The sequence below is a fragment of the Oncorhynchus tshawytscha genome, linkage group LG28, assembly GCF_018296145.1.
Source record: "Oncorhynchus tshawytscha isolate Ot180627B linkage group LG28, Otsh_v2.0, whole genome shotgun sequence".
NCBI lineage: Eukaryota > Metazoa > Chordata > Actinopteri > Salmoniformes > Salmonidae > Oncorhynchus > Oncorhynchus tshawytscha.
Genome location: NC_056456.1, coordinates 19,152,300 through 19,167,263, shown reverse-complemented (window position 1 = coordinate 19,167,263; position 14,964 = coordinate 19,152,300). Strand labels below are relative to the sequence as shown.

General features: G+C 41.6%; 1 protein-coding gene across 6 annotated transcripts in view; it reads left to right on the top strand.

The window, feature by feature from the left end:
- Window positions 1-14,964, top strand: part of LOC112226861 (histone-lysine N-methyltransferase 2C) — a 131,314-nt gene that overhangs the window by 114,023 nt on the left and 2,327 nt on the right. For all 6 annotated transcript variants that reach the window (XM_024391487.2, XM_024391488.2, XM_024391490.2 and 3 more), the window contains 4 exons: window positions 2,997-3,139; window positions 3,241-3,415; window positions 4,359-4,475; window positions 4,626-4,699. In XM_024391487.2, the coding sequence (XP_024247255.2) occupies window positions 2,997-3,139; window positions 3,241-3,415; window positions 4,359-4,475; window positions 4,626-4,699 (509 nt within the window). The remainder of the gene's footprint in view (window positions 1-2,996; window positions 3,140-3,240; window positions 3,416-4,358; window positions 4,476-4,625; window positions 4,700-14,964) is intronic.

Below are 14,964 nucleotides of genomic sequence, written 5' to 3'. Positions count from 1 at the left end.
TTGTGCTCAGATTTGTTTGACCAGATAACCCATCCAGCTATATCAAGAAACTGATTAAACAGCATGATCATTACACAGGTTCACCTTGTGCTGGGGACAATAAAAGACAACTCTAAAATGTACAGTTTTGTCACACAACACAATGCCACAGGTGTCTCAAGTTTTGAGGGAGCGAGCAATTGGCATGCTGACTGCAGGAATGTCCACCAGAGCTGTTGCCAGAGAATTGAATGTTCTTTTCTCTACCATAAGCCCACTCCAACTTTGTTTTAGAGAACTTTGCAGTACATCCAACCGGCCTTTCAACCGCAGACCACTTGCGTGGTGTTGTGTGGGCGAGTGGTTTGCTGATGTAAACAGAGTGCCCCATGGTGGCAGTAGGGTTATTGTATGGGCAAGACCATAAGCTACAGACAACGAACCCAATTGTATTTTATCGATGGCTATTTGAATGCACACAGACACCGTGATAAGATCCTGAGGCCCATTGTTGTGCCTTTCATCCGCCGCCATCACCTCACACGGCCACATGTCACATGGATCTAGCCACAATTCCTGGAAGCTGAAAATGTCCAGGTTCTTCCATGGCCTGCATACTCACCAGACATGTTTGGGATGCTCTGGATTGACTTGTATGACAGCATGTTCCAGTTCGCGCCCATATCCAGCATCACAGCCATTGAAGAGGACTGGGACAACGTTCCACAGGCCACAATCAACAGCCTGATCAACTCTATGCGAAAGAGATGTTGCGCTGCATGAAGCAAATGGTGGTTACACCAGATACTGACTGGTGATCTGATCCATACCCCTACCTTTTTTGTTTAGGTACCTGTGACCAGTCATGTGAAATCCATAGATTAGGGCCTAATAAATGTTTTTAAATGTGCTTATTTTCTTTAATGAACTCTAACTCTTTGAAATTGTTGCATTTTATATTTTTGTTCAGTGTATATATTGTAGACTAAAGGTCGACCGATTATGATTTTTCAACGCCGATACCGATTATTGGAGGACCAAAATAGGCCGATACCGATTAACCTGACTATTTTATATATATATATAAATATATATATAGTTATATATATATATATATATATAGAACTATATATATATATATATAAATAGTTCTATATATATATATATAGAATATATAGAACTCTATATATATATATATATATATATATATATATATATATATATATATATGACAATTACAGAAATACCGAATGAACAATTTTATTTTAACTTAATATAATACATGAATAAAATCAATTTAGTCTCAAATAAATAATGAATCATGTTCAATTTGGTTTAAATAATGCAAAAACAAAGTGTTGGAGAAGAAAGTAAAAGTGCAATATGTGCCATGTAAAAAAGCTAACGTTTAAGTTCCTTGCTCAGAATATGAGAACATTTGAAAGCTGGTGGTTCAATATTCCCAGTTCTTCATTATTCCCAGTTAAGAAGTTTTAGGTTGTGGTTATTATAGGAATAATGATGCGTTGACTATTTCTCTCTCTACCATTTGTTTTTAATATACAGTTGAAGTCGGAAGTTTACATACACCTAGGTTGGAGTCATTAACTCGATTTTCAACCACTCCACAAACTTCTTGTTATCAAACTATAGTTTTGGCAAGTTGGTTAGGACAAGTTAAACAATTTAAAGGCAATGCTACCGAATACTAATTGAGTGTATGTAAACTTCTGACCCACTGGGAATGTGATGAAAGCAATAAAAGCTGAAATAAATCTCTCTACTATTATTCTGACATTTCACATTCTTAAAATCAAGTGGTGATCCTAACTGACCTAAGACAGGGAATTTTTACTCTGATTAAATGTCAGGAATTGTGAAAAATGTAGTTTAAATGTATTTGGCTAAAGTGTATGTACACTTCTGACTTCAACTGTACCTTTGACTATTGGATGTTCTTATAGGTCACTTTAGTATTGCCAGCCTAATCTCAGGAGTTGATAGGCTTGAAGTCATAAACAGGGCTGTGCCTAAAGCATTGCTAGGCGCTGCTGGCAAACAGTCAAGTGCTATTTTTGAATGAATCCTTATGAGCCTGCCTACCACTGCTCAGTAAGACTGCTCTTTCAAATCATAGACTTAATTATAATATAATAAACACAGAAATACGAGCCTTTGGTCATCAATATGGTAAAATCTGGAAGCTATCATTTTGAAACAAAACATTTATTCTTTCAGTGAAATACGGAACCGTTCCGTATTTTATCGAGCGGGTGGCAACCCTAAATCTGAATATTGCTGTTACGTTGCACAACCTTCAATGTTATGTTATAATTATGTAAAATTCTGGCAAATTACTTCACAGTTCGTAACGAGCCAGGCGGCCCAAACTGTTGCATATACCCTAACGCAAGAGAAGTGACACAATTTCCCTAGTTAATGTTGCCTGCTAACATGCATTTATTTTAACTAAATATGCAGGTTAAAAAATATATACTTCTGTCTTAATTTTAAGAAAGGCATTGAGGTTTATGTTTAGGTACATTTGTGCAAAGATTGCTTTTTTTTCTCTCTCGGCGTTGTGCTTTTGTTAAATCATCACCCATTTGGCGAAGTTGAAGTAGTGTGATTCGATGATAAATTAACAGGCACCGTATTGATTATATGCAACGCAGGACAAGCTAGTTAACCTAGTAATGTCATCCACCATGTGTAGTTAACTAGTGATTATGTGAAGATTTATAGTTTTTATAAGATTAGTTTAATGCAAGCTAGCAACTTACCTTGGCTCCTTGCAGCCACAAAGTCCTTTTGACGCTGCGCGCGCATAACAGGTGGTCAACCTGCCACACAGTTTCCTTGTGGATTGCAATGTAATCAGCCATAATTGGCGTCCAAAAAGGCAGATTACTGATTGTTATGAAAACTGCCGATTAATCGGCCGGCCTCTGTTGTAGACACTGAAGTGAGGAGGAGTGTTCCAGTCTCATTTCCCTGTGCTGCTGGTTGTGTTCCAGCTCCCAGGGGTGGAGGCCTGTGACAGGTACACCTTCCGTTACGGACATAACCCTCTGATGGAGCTGCCCCTGATCTTCAACCCTTCTGGCAGCGCCCGCGCCATGCCCAAAACCAGCTCCCCATTCACTGCCGTTGTCATAAGGTATTGTGGAGGAATTAACATTATTACATCCACAGACAGAAACATACTTAGCACAAGTTATCTTTATAACAGAATACACACACACACATTCACTCCTATAGGCCCCAGCCAGTATCCAGAAACACCAGTACCACCTCCAGGTGCCAGAACACAGCCCAGGGGGAGGGAGGCGTCCCCTACACCAAGCCCCCCACTGTGCACCACAGGTCCTCTCAGTACCGCTGGATGAAGAGTGAGTGGAGGGCCAACGTCTATCTCGCTGCTTCCAAGATCCAGGTGGGTCTAGGGGACATGATCCTCGAACTTCAGCACTAGGCCTGGGCTGCGAGGGGTGCATGCTACGCCACTGCTTATAACTAAGTTAAGAGCTGTGAAAAGTATGTTCCCCCTTTCAAATTCTCTCTATGTAATTAGACCTTCAACCAAAACCAAATATGAGATAAAGTGAACCTGAGTGAACAAATAACACAACAGTTCCATATTTATTTCATAAACAAAAGTTCTGCAACACCCAGTGCTAAACTCAGTAATTGGTTTTTCCACCTTTAGCTACAATGACTCCAACCAAACACTTTCTGTAGTTGTTGATTAGTCTCTCACATCAATGTGGCGGAATTTTGGCCCACTGTTCCATGCAGAACTGCTTTAACTCAGCGATTATTTGTGGGTTCTTTAAAGCATGAAGTCGGGTTAGGTCTGAACTTTGAATAGGCCATTCCAAAATGTTAAATGTGTTACTTTTTAGCCATTTTGGTGTTGCATAACTTTGTTAATTAAATAAGTATCACATTATTCTATTTGAAAACTCTGGTTCCTTCTATCGGACTTTAGGGTTTGTTGAATATGTGCTTACATAAAGTGTAAAAAATATGCAAATATTAGAAATAGGGCAAATACTCCAGCTATGCATTTGCTTTGCTAACGTGTTAGCTAAGTGGCTAGATGGTAAGATCAAGCTTCTTGGCCACAGCAGAGACATTCAATCCCCTCTTGGATCAAGATCCATGTTGGCTTATAGTTTTGTGTGTGAAAACCCCGGTATGGTATAGAAATGGTATGACAGTATAAAAATCTGAATACCGCCCAACCCTACTCTGCACTCTTGCATTCCTGTTCTTAAGTAGCAGATTGAATATAAGACTGAAGTATGACAGCATGAGAGTAAAGGGACTCTTACTGTTGAACGTACTGTAGACACATTTTCTGGTTGTGTCCACAGGGCCTGGGTCTGTATGCTGCCAGGGACATAGAGAAGAACACCATGGTGATTGAATACAATGGAACCGTCCTCCGCAACGAGGTGGCCATCAAGAAGCAAAGGACTTACAAATCTCAGGTGCAAATCTTTAAAAAATAAAAAAATTTAAAAAATTACTTAAGGCTCTAGTATCTGTACTTACTGTGTTGTGAAGGCTGAATAATATATATTTGCTGTATTCTCTCATGTGATGACTGTTGGTCTAACTGGTTACTTTTCCCTCTGCAGAATCGTGGAGTGTTCATGTTCCGCATCGACAGTGAACGTGTTGTTGATGCCAGTCAGACAGGAGGTCTGGCAAGGTAAGCATAATTATTTTACGTAGTCAAATTCAACCTGATTCACATTCTAACCTTACCTGATTTATTTGTCACTTCAATGTTAGGATGGTTGCAATAATTCACAGGGCTCAGTATGTACTGTAAAGTATTCAGATCCCTCGACTTTTTCCACATTTTGTTACGTTATTGTTTTTCTCTCTCATCAATCTACACACACACAAAAAGAAACTTTCACATTTACATAAGTATTCAGACCCTTTACTCAGTACTTTGTTGAAGCACCTTTTTTGTCACCTTTTTTGTCACCTCCCTGACCAAGGCCCTTCTCCCCAGATTGCTCAGTTTTTCTTCCTCATCAATCTACACACGATACCACATAATTCATGCTATCCAACATTTCTGAATCAATTAGGTCCAATATTGCTCGTAATGATTTATACAGCCGTTCACAAAGGTTAATTTAGCAAAGATGTGACCATGGCACTAATTTCGCTTTTATTAAAAAAGAAGGTGAGGATGCCACCAAGTGTTTTCATTATTGCCCCCTATCTTTTATAAACACAGATATTAAACCGTTTTCCTGAATGTTGTCATCTTATCTCGATTTACCCAAACTTACCCAAATTGATCCACACGGACCAAAGCGGGTTTGTTAAAAAGCGTTTATCCTCGTATAATCTCCATCGACTATTACATATCTTAAATGCTTCATCACAAACAACAGCTCCTTGGGATGTTTTATCTCACGGTGCAGAAACAGCTTTTGATCAACTAGAATGCTCATATCAAGTACTTTATACAATGGGTGGGTCTAATTCTGAATGCCAAGCAATTTATAAACTTGATCTTCACTATAAAAACCATCTTGACATTATCTCACATTTCTTTTACACTAACATTTAGTTTTCAACAGCAGAGATTTGTATAAAACTTGCTGTCTGTCTCTTTGACATTTGCAACATTGTTTCAATATTCAAATTTGATCTCCAGCTGTCCTACAGTAATGAACGAGTCGGGATGAGACAGACAGGCAGTGTTTCTCAGCCAGTCAAAATCATGAATCAGCTGGCTTCATTTTTATATACATACATACATACATACATACATACATACATACATACATACATACATACATACATACATACATACATACATACATACATACATACATACACATACACATACACACAAAGAAATGTAAATTGGGAAAAGGTAGAACGAAACGAAGAGCAGCTACTGTAGTTTGCGGTCTTTCTAGCTTCAATTTGAAGTGATTTGTGTTACTGTAGCTGTGTTGTTGGCTAGCTCCTCTGAACAACAGCGTCCTGGCGAGTGAGCACATTTTCTATGCCAGGCGAAATAGTGCCTCATTAGGTCATCGTTATGGATGTATGCAAATAAATGTCACTTGAAAACATCTTAAACAAATGCAAATGTGACTTTTGCTCTTATTCTGGCTGTACTTTTTGATGTGACTGTAAGTGAGCCGTAGTTGGCTAGCTAGCAAGCAGGGGATAAGAAGTTTGCCCGTCAGTATGGCAATGGAACATTTAGAGAGAACGACTGGGTCACATCCATAGATACAGAACTAAAAGACTGAAAATACGTAGTCGTTACCAAACTTGAAATTGTATTTCCAGGAATATGAGTGTATTTTTTGTGCAAAAATTGACATACAAGGGCAAGGCTATGGCATTGCAGACGCATATAGCCATAATCACCAGCAGCGCAGTGCCAGTCCCAGGCCAGGAGGCCAGCTGTGTCTGTATAGCGATAGACACAGCTGTACATTACTTTATAAAATAAGCAACACCGATGAAGTCGTAAAAAAATCACTGAATGTACAAAACATTAGGAACTCCTTCCTAATATTGAGTTGCACCCCCACCCTCAGAACAATCTCAATTAGTTGGGGCATAGACTTTACAAGGTGTCAAAAGCATTCCACAGGGATGCTGACCAATGTTGGCTCCAATGCTTCTCACAGTTGTCAAGTTGACTGGATATCCTTTGGGTAGTGGACCAGTTTTGATACACACTGGAAACTGTTGAGCGTTAAAAACCCAGCAGCGTTGCAATTCTTGACACAAACCGTCTGCCACCTACTACCTTACTGCATTTTGAGATCGGATGGCCTTCTAGTGCGTTTTTTTTCCGCCTACTACCATATCCAGTTCAAGGCACATCTTTTGTCTTGCCTATTCACCTTACACAATATTCACATACAATCCATGTCTCATTTGTCTCGAGGCTTAAAAATCCTAACCTGACTCCTCAACTTCATCTACAATGATTGAAGTGGATTTAAGTGACATCAGTAAGATCATAGCTTTCACCTGGTCAGTCTGGCATGGAAAGAGCAGTTCGTTTTATATATATATATATATATATATATATATGTTAAAACATGATCATTCTGCTCCTTTATCTCCTGGAAGAGTTGGTCTTCACTGATATAAACCTTAAACAATGTAAGCTATACTTTGGTCCTATTATTGCTCACACAATTTGTATTTGGATACCAGATGTAAAAACAAGGTAACTGGGAATCAGAATGTCATGCACATACTCCAGCATTTCACAATAATGCCTTGTGATCTGGAGGGCGACCTTTTGCATTCCCCCAATAGTCAATATGTGGAATCCTTACCAATATTTTAGATTAGATTGTGTTTATTAGCAACATGTACAGGGATGCAGATGAAATTGCAGGGGACGTATGTATGTACAGTTGAAGTCAGAAGTTTACATACACCCAAATACATTTCAACTGAGTTTTTCTCAATTCATGACATTTAAACCTAGTAAAAAAATCCCTGTCTTCAGTCAGTTAGGATCACCACTTTATTTTAAGAATGTGAAATGTCAGAATAATAGTAGAGAAGAATTTATTTCAGCTTTTATTTCTTTCATCACATTCCCAGTGGGTCAGAAGTTTACATACACTCAATTCGTATTTGGTAGCATTGCCTTGAAATTGTTTAAATTGGGTCAAACGTTTCGGGTAGCCTTCCACAAGCTTCCCACAACAAGTTGGGAGAATTTTGGCCCATTCCTCCTGACAGAGCTGGTGTAACTGAGTCAGGTTTGTAGGCCTCCTTGCTCGCACATGCTTTTTCAGTTCTGTCCACAAATTTTCTATAGGATTGAGGTCAGGGCTTTGTGTGGGCCGCTCCAATACCGTGAATTGTTAAAATGGCACCGGAAGAAACGGCAGCAGTTTTACGGGCGCCCAACCAATTGTGCTATTATGTGCTTTTTTTCATGTTATTTTTAACTAATTTTGTACATAATGTTTCTGCAACCGTATCTTACGGTAAAATAGAGCTTCTGGATATCAGGACAGAGATCACTCACCTCGGATTAGACAATGATTTTTTTCTTCAACAAGCAAGACACACAGGACATTCTCCAAACACCTGACAAGGCCAACATCCCCGTTATTTGCAAGAGGAAGAAACACAGGCACAGAGGACACAGAGCGGGATGCCTCGTGAGGACGGGCAGAAGGCAAGTGGGAAAGCTGCCATTGCCATCAATATTACTCGCCAACGTGCAATCATTGGACAATAAATTGGACGAGGTACGATCACAAATATCCTACCAACAGGACGTCAAAAACTGTAATATCCTATGTTTCACGGAATCGTGGCTGAATGATGACATGGATATTCTGCTAGCGGGATATACGCTGCACCGGCAACAGAACAGCACACTCCGGTAAGATGAGGGGGGCGGTCTATGCATATTTGTAAACAACAGCTGGTGCACGAAATCTAAGGAAGTCTCTATATTTTGCTCGCCTGAAGTAAATTGCAGGCCACACGACTTGTCTAGACAGTTTTCAGCTATACTTTTAGTGGCTGTTTATTTACCACCACAGACAGATGCTGGCACTAACACCACACTCAGTCAGCTGTATAAGGCCTCAAGCAAACAGGAAACCACTCACCCAGAGGCGGCGCTCCTAGTGGCCGGAGACTTTAATGCAGGGAAACTTAAATCATTTCTACCAAATTTCTATGAACATGTTTAATGTGTAACCAGAGGGGGGGGGGAAATCTAGATCACCTTTACTCCACACACAGAGACGCGTACAATGCTCGCCCTGCATTTGGTAAATCCAACCACAACTCTTTCCTCCTGATTCCTGCTTGCAAGCAAAAATTAAAGCAGGAAACACCAGTGACTCGGTCTATAAAAAAGTGGTCAGATGAAGCAGATGCTAAACTACAGGACTGTTTTGCTAACACATACTGGAACATGTTCCGGGATTCTTCCGATGGCATTAAGTACATCACATCAGTCACTGGCTTTATCAACAAGTGCATCGAGGAGGTTGTCCCCACAGTGGCTGTACGTACATACCCCAACCAGAAGCCATGGATTACAGGCAACATTCGCACTGAGCTAAAGGGTAGAGCTGCCGCTTTCAAGGTGTGGGACTCTAACCCGGAAGCTTTGCCCTGCGACGAACCATCAAACAGGCAAAGCGTCAATACAGGGCTAAGATTGAATCATACTACACCGGCAACGATGTTTGTTTTATGTGGCAGTGCTTGCAAACTATTACACTACAAAGGGAAGCAGAGCCGCAAGCTGCCCAGTGACATGAGCCTACCAGACAAGCTAAATCACTTCTATGCTCGCTTCGAGGCAACACTGAGGCATGCATGAGAGCGTCAGCTGTTCCGGACGACTGTGTGATCACGCTTTCCGTAGCCGACGTGATTAAGACCTTTATACAGGTCAACATACACAAGGCTGCGGGGCCAGACGGATTGCCGGAACGTGTGCTCCGGGCATGTGCTGACCAACTGGCAGGTGTCTTCACTGACATTTTCAACATGTCCCTGATTGAGTCTGTAATACCAACATGTTTCAAGCAGACCACCATAGTCCCTGTGCCCGGGAACACAAAGGCAAACTGCCTAAATGACTACAGTCCCGTAGCACTCACGTCCGTAATTATGAACTGCTTTGAAAGGATGGTAATGCCTCACATCAACACCATTGTCTCAGAAACCCTAGACCCACTCCAATTTGCATACCGCCCAAACAGATCCACGGATGATGCAATCTCTCTTGCACTCCACACTGCCCTTTCCCACCTGGACAAAAGGAACACTTATGTGAGAATGCTATTCATTGACTAGAGCTCAGCGTTCAACACCATAATGCCCTCAAAGCTCATCACTAAGCTAAGGACCCTGGGACTAAACACCTCCCTCTGCAACTGGATCCTGGACTTCCTGACCAGCTGGCCCCAGGTGGTGAGGTTAGGTAGCAACACATCTGCCACGCTGATCCTCAACACTGAAGCCCCCCAGGGGTGTGTGTTCAATCCCCTCCTGTACTCCCTGTTCACCCACGACTGCATGGCCAGGCACGAATCCAACACCATTCATTTTGCAGACGACACAAAAGTGGACAGGAGGTCAGAGACCTGGCCGGGTGGTGCCAGAATAACAACCTATCCCTCAACGTAACCAAGACTAAGGAGATTATTGTGGACTACAGGAAAAGGAGGACCGAGCACGCCCCCATTCTCATCAACAGGGCTGTAGTGGAGCAGGTTGAGCGCTTCAAGTTCCTTTGTGTCCGCATAACCAACAAACTAGAATGGTCCAAACACACCAAGCCAGTCGTGAAGAGGGCACGACAAAGCATATTCCCCCTCAGGAAACAAAGGATTTGGCATGGGTCCTGAGATCCTCAAAAGATTCTACAGCTGCAACATCGAGAGCATCGTGACTGGTTGCTGAGGTTAGTGCGAACAGCCCAGTACATCACTGGGGCTAAGCTGCCTGCCATCCAGGACCTCTACACCAGGCAGTGTCAAAGGAAGGACCTAAAAATTGTCAAAGACCCCAGCCACACCAGTCATAGACTGTTCTCTCTACTACCGCATGGCAAGCGGTACTGGAGTGCCAAGTCTAGGACGGATAAAAAGGCCTCTCAAAATTTTTTTGCCCCCATGCCATAAAACTCCTGAACAGGTAATCAAATGGCTACCCGGACTATTTGCATTGTGTGCACCCCCAACCCCTCTTTTACGCTGCTGCTACTCTCTGTTTATTATATATGCATTGTCACTAACTATACAATCATGTACATACAGTGCTGTGAAAAAGTATTTGCCCCCTTCCTGATTTCTAGTTTCCTCCTGACAGAGCTGGTGTAACTGAGTCAGGTTTTTAGGCCTCCTTGCTCGCACACGCTTTTTCAGTATTGCTCACACATTTTCTATAGGATTAAGGCAATGGCTTTGTGATGGCCACTCCAATACCTTGACTTTGTTGTCCTTAAGCTGTTTTGCCACAACTTTGGAAGTATGTTTGGGGTCATTGGGGTGCTTTGCTGCGGGAGGGCCTAGTGCACTTCACAAAATAGTTGGCATCATGAGGAAGGATAATTATGTGGATAAGTAACATCTCAAGACATCAGTCAGGAAGTTACAGCTTGGTCGCAAATGGGTCTTCCAAATGCTCAATGACCCCATGCATACTTCCAAAGTTGTGGCAAAATGGCTTAAGGACAACAAAGTCAAGGTACTGGAGTGGCCATCACAATGCTCTGACCTCAATCCCATAGAAAACTTGTGGGCAGAACTGATCAAGTGTGTGCGAGCAAGGAGGCCTACAAACCTGACTCAGTTACCCCAGCTCTGTCGGGAGGAATGGGCCAAAATTCACCCAACTTATTGTGGGAAGCTTGTGGAAGGCTACCCAAAACGTTTGACCCAAGTTAAACAATTTAAATGCAATGCTACCAAATACTAATTGAGTGTATGTAAACTTCTGACCCACTGGGAATGTGATGAAAGAAATAAAAGCTGAAATAAATCACTCTCTACAATTATTCTGACATTTCACATTTTAAAATAAAGTGGAGATCCGAACAGACCTAAGATGGGGAGTTTTTACTCTGATCAAATGTCAGGAATTGTGACCAACTGAGTTTAAATGTATTTGGCTAAGGTGTATGTAAACTTCTGACTTCAAATGTGTGTGTTTGTGTATATAGTTACTTTTACAGCCTTATTCTCAAATGTATTCAATTGTTTTTCTCAATCTACACACACTACAGCACAATGACAAAGCAAAAATGGGTTTTTAGACATTTCTGCAAACGTTTTAAAAACAATAAACTAATATCACATGTATTTAGACCCTTTTACTCAGTACTTTGATGAGCCTTTGGCAGCGATTCCAGCCTTGAGTCTTCTTGGGTATGACGCTATAAGCTTGGCACACCTGTATTTGGGGAGTTTCCTCTATTCTCTGCAGATCCTCTCAAGCTCTATCAGGTTGGATGGGGAGTGTTGCTGCACAGCTATTTTCTGGTCTCTCCAGAGATGTTCGATCGGGTTCAAGTCCAGTCAGTGGCTGGGCCACTCAAGGACATAGTTGGAAGGTGAACCTTCACCCCAGTCTGAGGTCCTGAGCGCTCTGGAGCAGGTTTTCCTCAAGGATCTCTCTGTACTTTGCACTGTTCATCTTTCCCTCGATCCTGACTAGTCTCCCAGTCCCTGCCGCTGAAAAACATCCCCACACCATGATGCTGCCACCACCATGCTTCACCGTAGGGATGGTGCCAGGTTTCCTCCGGACATGATGCTTGGTATTCAGGCCAAAGAGTTCAATCTTTGTTTCATCAGACCAGAGAATCTTTTTTTCTCATGGTCTGAGTTCTTTAGGTGCCTTTTGGCGAACTCCAAGTGGTCTGTCATGTGCCTTTTCCTGAAGAGTTGATTCTGTCTGACCACTCTACCATAAAGGCCTGATTGGTGGAGTGCTGCAGCGATGGTTGTCCCGGGCGCCGAAGACGTGGATGTTGATTGCTCAGTTTGGCAGGGCCGCCAGCTCTAGGAGGTGTCTATGTAGTTCCAATCTTCCATTTAAGAATGATGGAGGCCAAATTGTTCTTGGGGACCTTCAGTGCTGCAGAAAAAGTCAAGGGGTCTGAATACATTCCGAATGCACAATTTTTTTTAATGTATTTTTTTACATACATACATACATACATACATACATACATACATACATACATACAGTGGGGCAAAAAAGTATTTAGTGCAAGTGCTCCCACTTAAAAAGATGAGGCCTGTAATTTTCATCATGGGTACACTTCAACTATGACTGACATTGTAGGATTTTTAATGAATTTATTTCCAAATATGGTGGAAAATAAGTATTTGGACACCTACAAACAAGCAAGATTTCTGGCTCTCACAGACCTGTAACTTCTTCTTTAAGAGGCTCCTCTGTCCTCCACTCGTTACCTGTATTAATGGCACCTGTTTGAACTTGTTATCAGTATAAAAGACACCTGTCCACAACCTCAAATAGTCACACTCCAAACTCCACTGTGGCCAAGACCAAAGGGCTGTCAAAGGACACCAGAAACAAAATTGTAGACCTGCACCAGGCTGGGAAGAATAAATCTGCAATAGGTAAGCAGCTTGGTTTGAATAAATCAACTGTGGGAGCAATTATTAGGAAATGGAAGACATACAAGACCACTGATAATCTCCCTCGATCTGGGGCTCCACGCAAGTTCTCACCCCGTGGGGTCAAAATGATCACAAGAACGGTGAGCAAAAATCCCAGAACCACACGGGGGGGACCTAGTGAATGACCTGCAGAGAGCTGGGACCAAAGTAACAAAGCCTACCATCAGTAACACTACGCCGCCAGGGACTCAAATCCTGCAGTGCCAGACGTGTCCCCCTGCTTAAGCCAGTACATGTCCAGGCCCGTCTGGAGTTTGCTAGAGAGCATTTGGATGATCCAGAAGAAGATTGGGAGAATGTCATATGGTCAGATGAAACCAAAATAGACCTTTTTGGTAAAAATGTGTTTGGAGGACAAAGAATGCTGAGTTGCATCCAGAGAACACCATACCTACTGTGAAGCATGGGGGTGGAAACATCATGCTTTGGGGCTGTTTTTCTGCAAAGGGACCAGGACGACTGATCCGTGTAAAGGAAAGAATGAATGGGGCCATGTATTGTGAGAATTTGAGTGAAAACCTCCTTCCATCAGCAAGGGCATTGAAGATGAAACGTGGCTGGGTCTTTCAGCATGACAATGATCTCAAACACACCGCCCGGGCAACGAAGGAGTGGCTTCGTAAGAAGCATTTCAAGGTCCTGGAGTGGCCTAGCTAGTCTCCAGATCTCAACCCCATAGAAAATCTTTGGAGGGAGTTGAAAGTCCGTGTTGCCCAGCAACAGCCCCAAAACATCACTGCTCTAGAGGAGATCTGCATGGAGGAATGGGCCACAATACCAGCAACAGTGTGTGAAAACCTTGTGAAGACTTACAGAAAACGTTTGACCTCTGTCATTGCCAACAATGGGTATATAACAAAGTATTGAGAAACTTTTGTTATTGACCAAATACTTATTTTCCACCATAATTTGCAAATAAATTCATTAAAAATCCTACAATGTGATTTTCTGGATTTTTTTTCTTCTCATTTTGTCTGTCATAGTTGAAGTCTACCTATGATGAAAATTACAGGCCTCTTTTTAAGTGGGAGAACTTGCACAATTGGTGGCTAACTAAATACTTTTTTGCCCCACTGTATATATAACATTTAAGTAATAAAACCAATATAATATATACATATTTACGCTGTAGCAATAATAAATGTCCATGGGGAGGGGTTGGGGGGGATCTGCAAGGGGGGCAGACGGAATATCAAAGACCCTAATGTTTTGAGAACATTTCAAGATTTGAAAGATACATACACATTACCAGGCAACTCCTTTTTTCTACATTTACAACTGAGGTCATCTATGCTGGCCTATGGATTCCCTTGGGAAGCCCAACTACCAAACCATCCAATGATGGCATTCATAAATAAATTATCTGGACTCTATAATATAAAGGACTGATCTGTGTAATATATAAACAACTTCATATATTATACAGACAAAATACAACAATATGAAAAACTACGCTTGTTCTGGGCTAGCCATTAAAATATGGTTCACAGATCTAATTGAATCTTAACCATGCTTTTAACTGGAACAGAATATGGAAAAATATGACCTTAGCATCCCGTAATCCGAACCATCAATTTATACATTTTAAATTTGTTCAGACTGTATTTAACACCAAGGAAATGTTTTACAATGAAATTGGCCCCAACTCCCCAACTGTTCATTGTGTCCCCTAAATCAGGTAGACACATTCCTTTATATGAGGTGGGAGTGCCCTGCAGTTAAATTGTACTGGGGCAAAGTTACAAAATTAATTTAGAAGTGCATGCAAGTG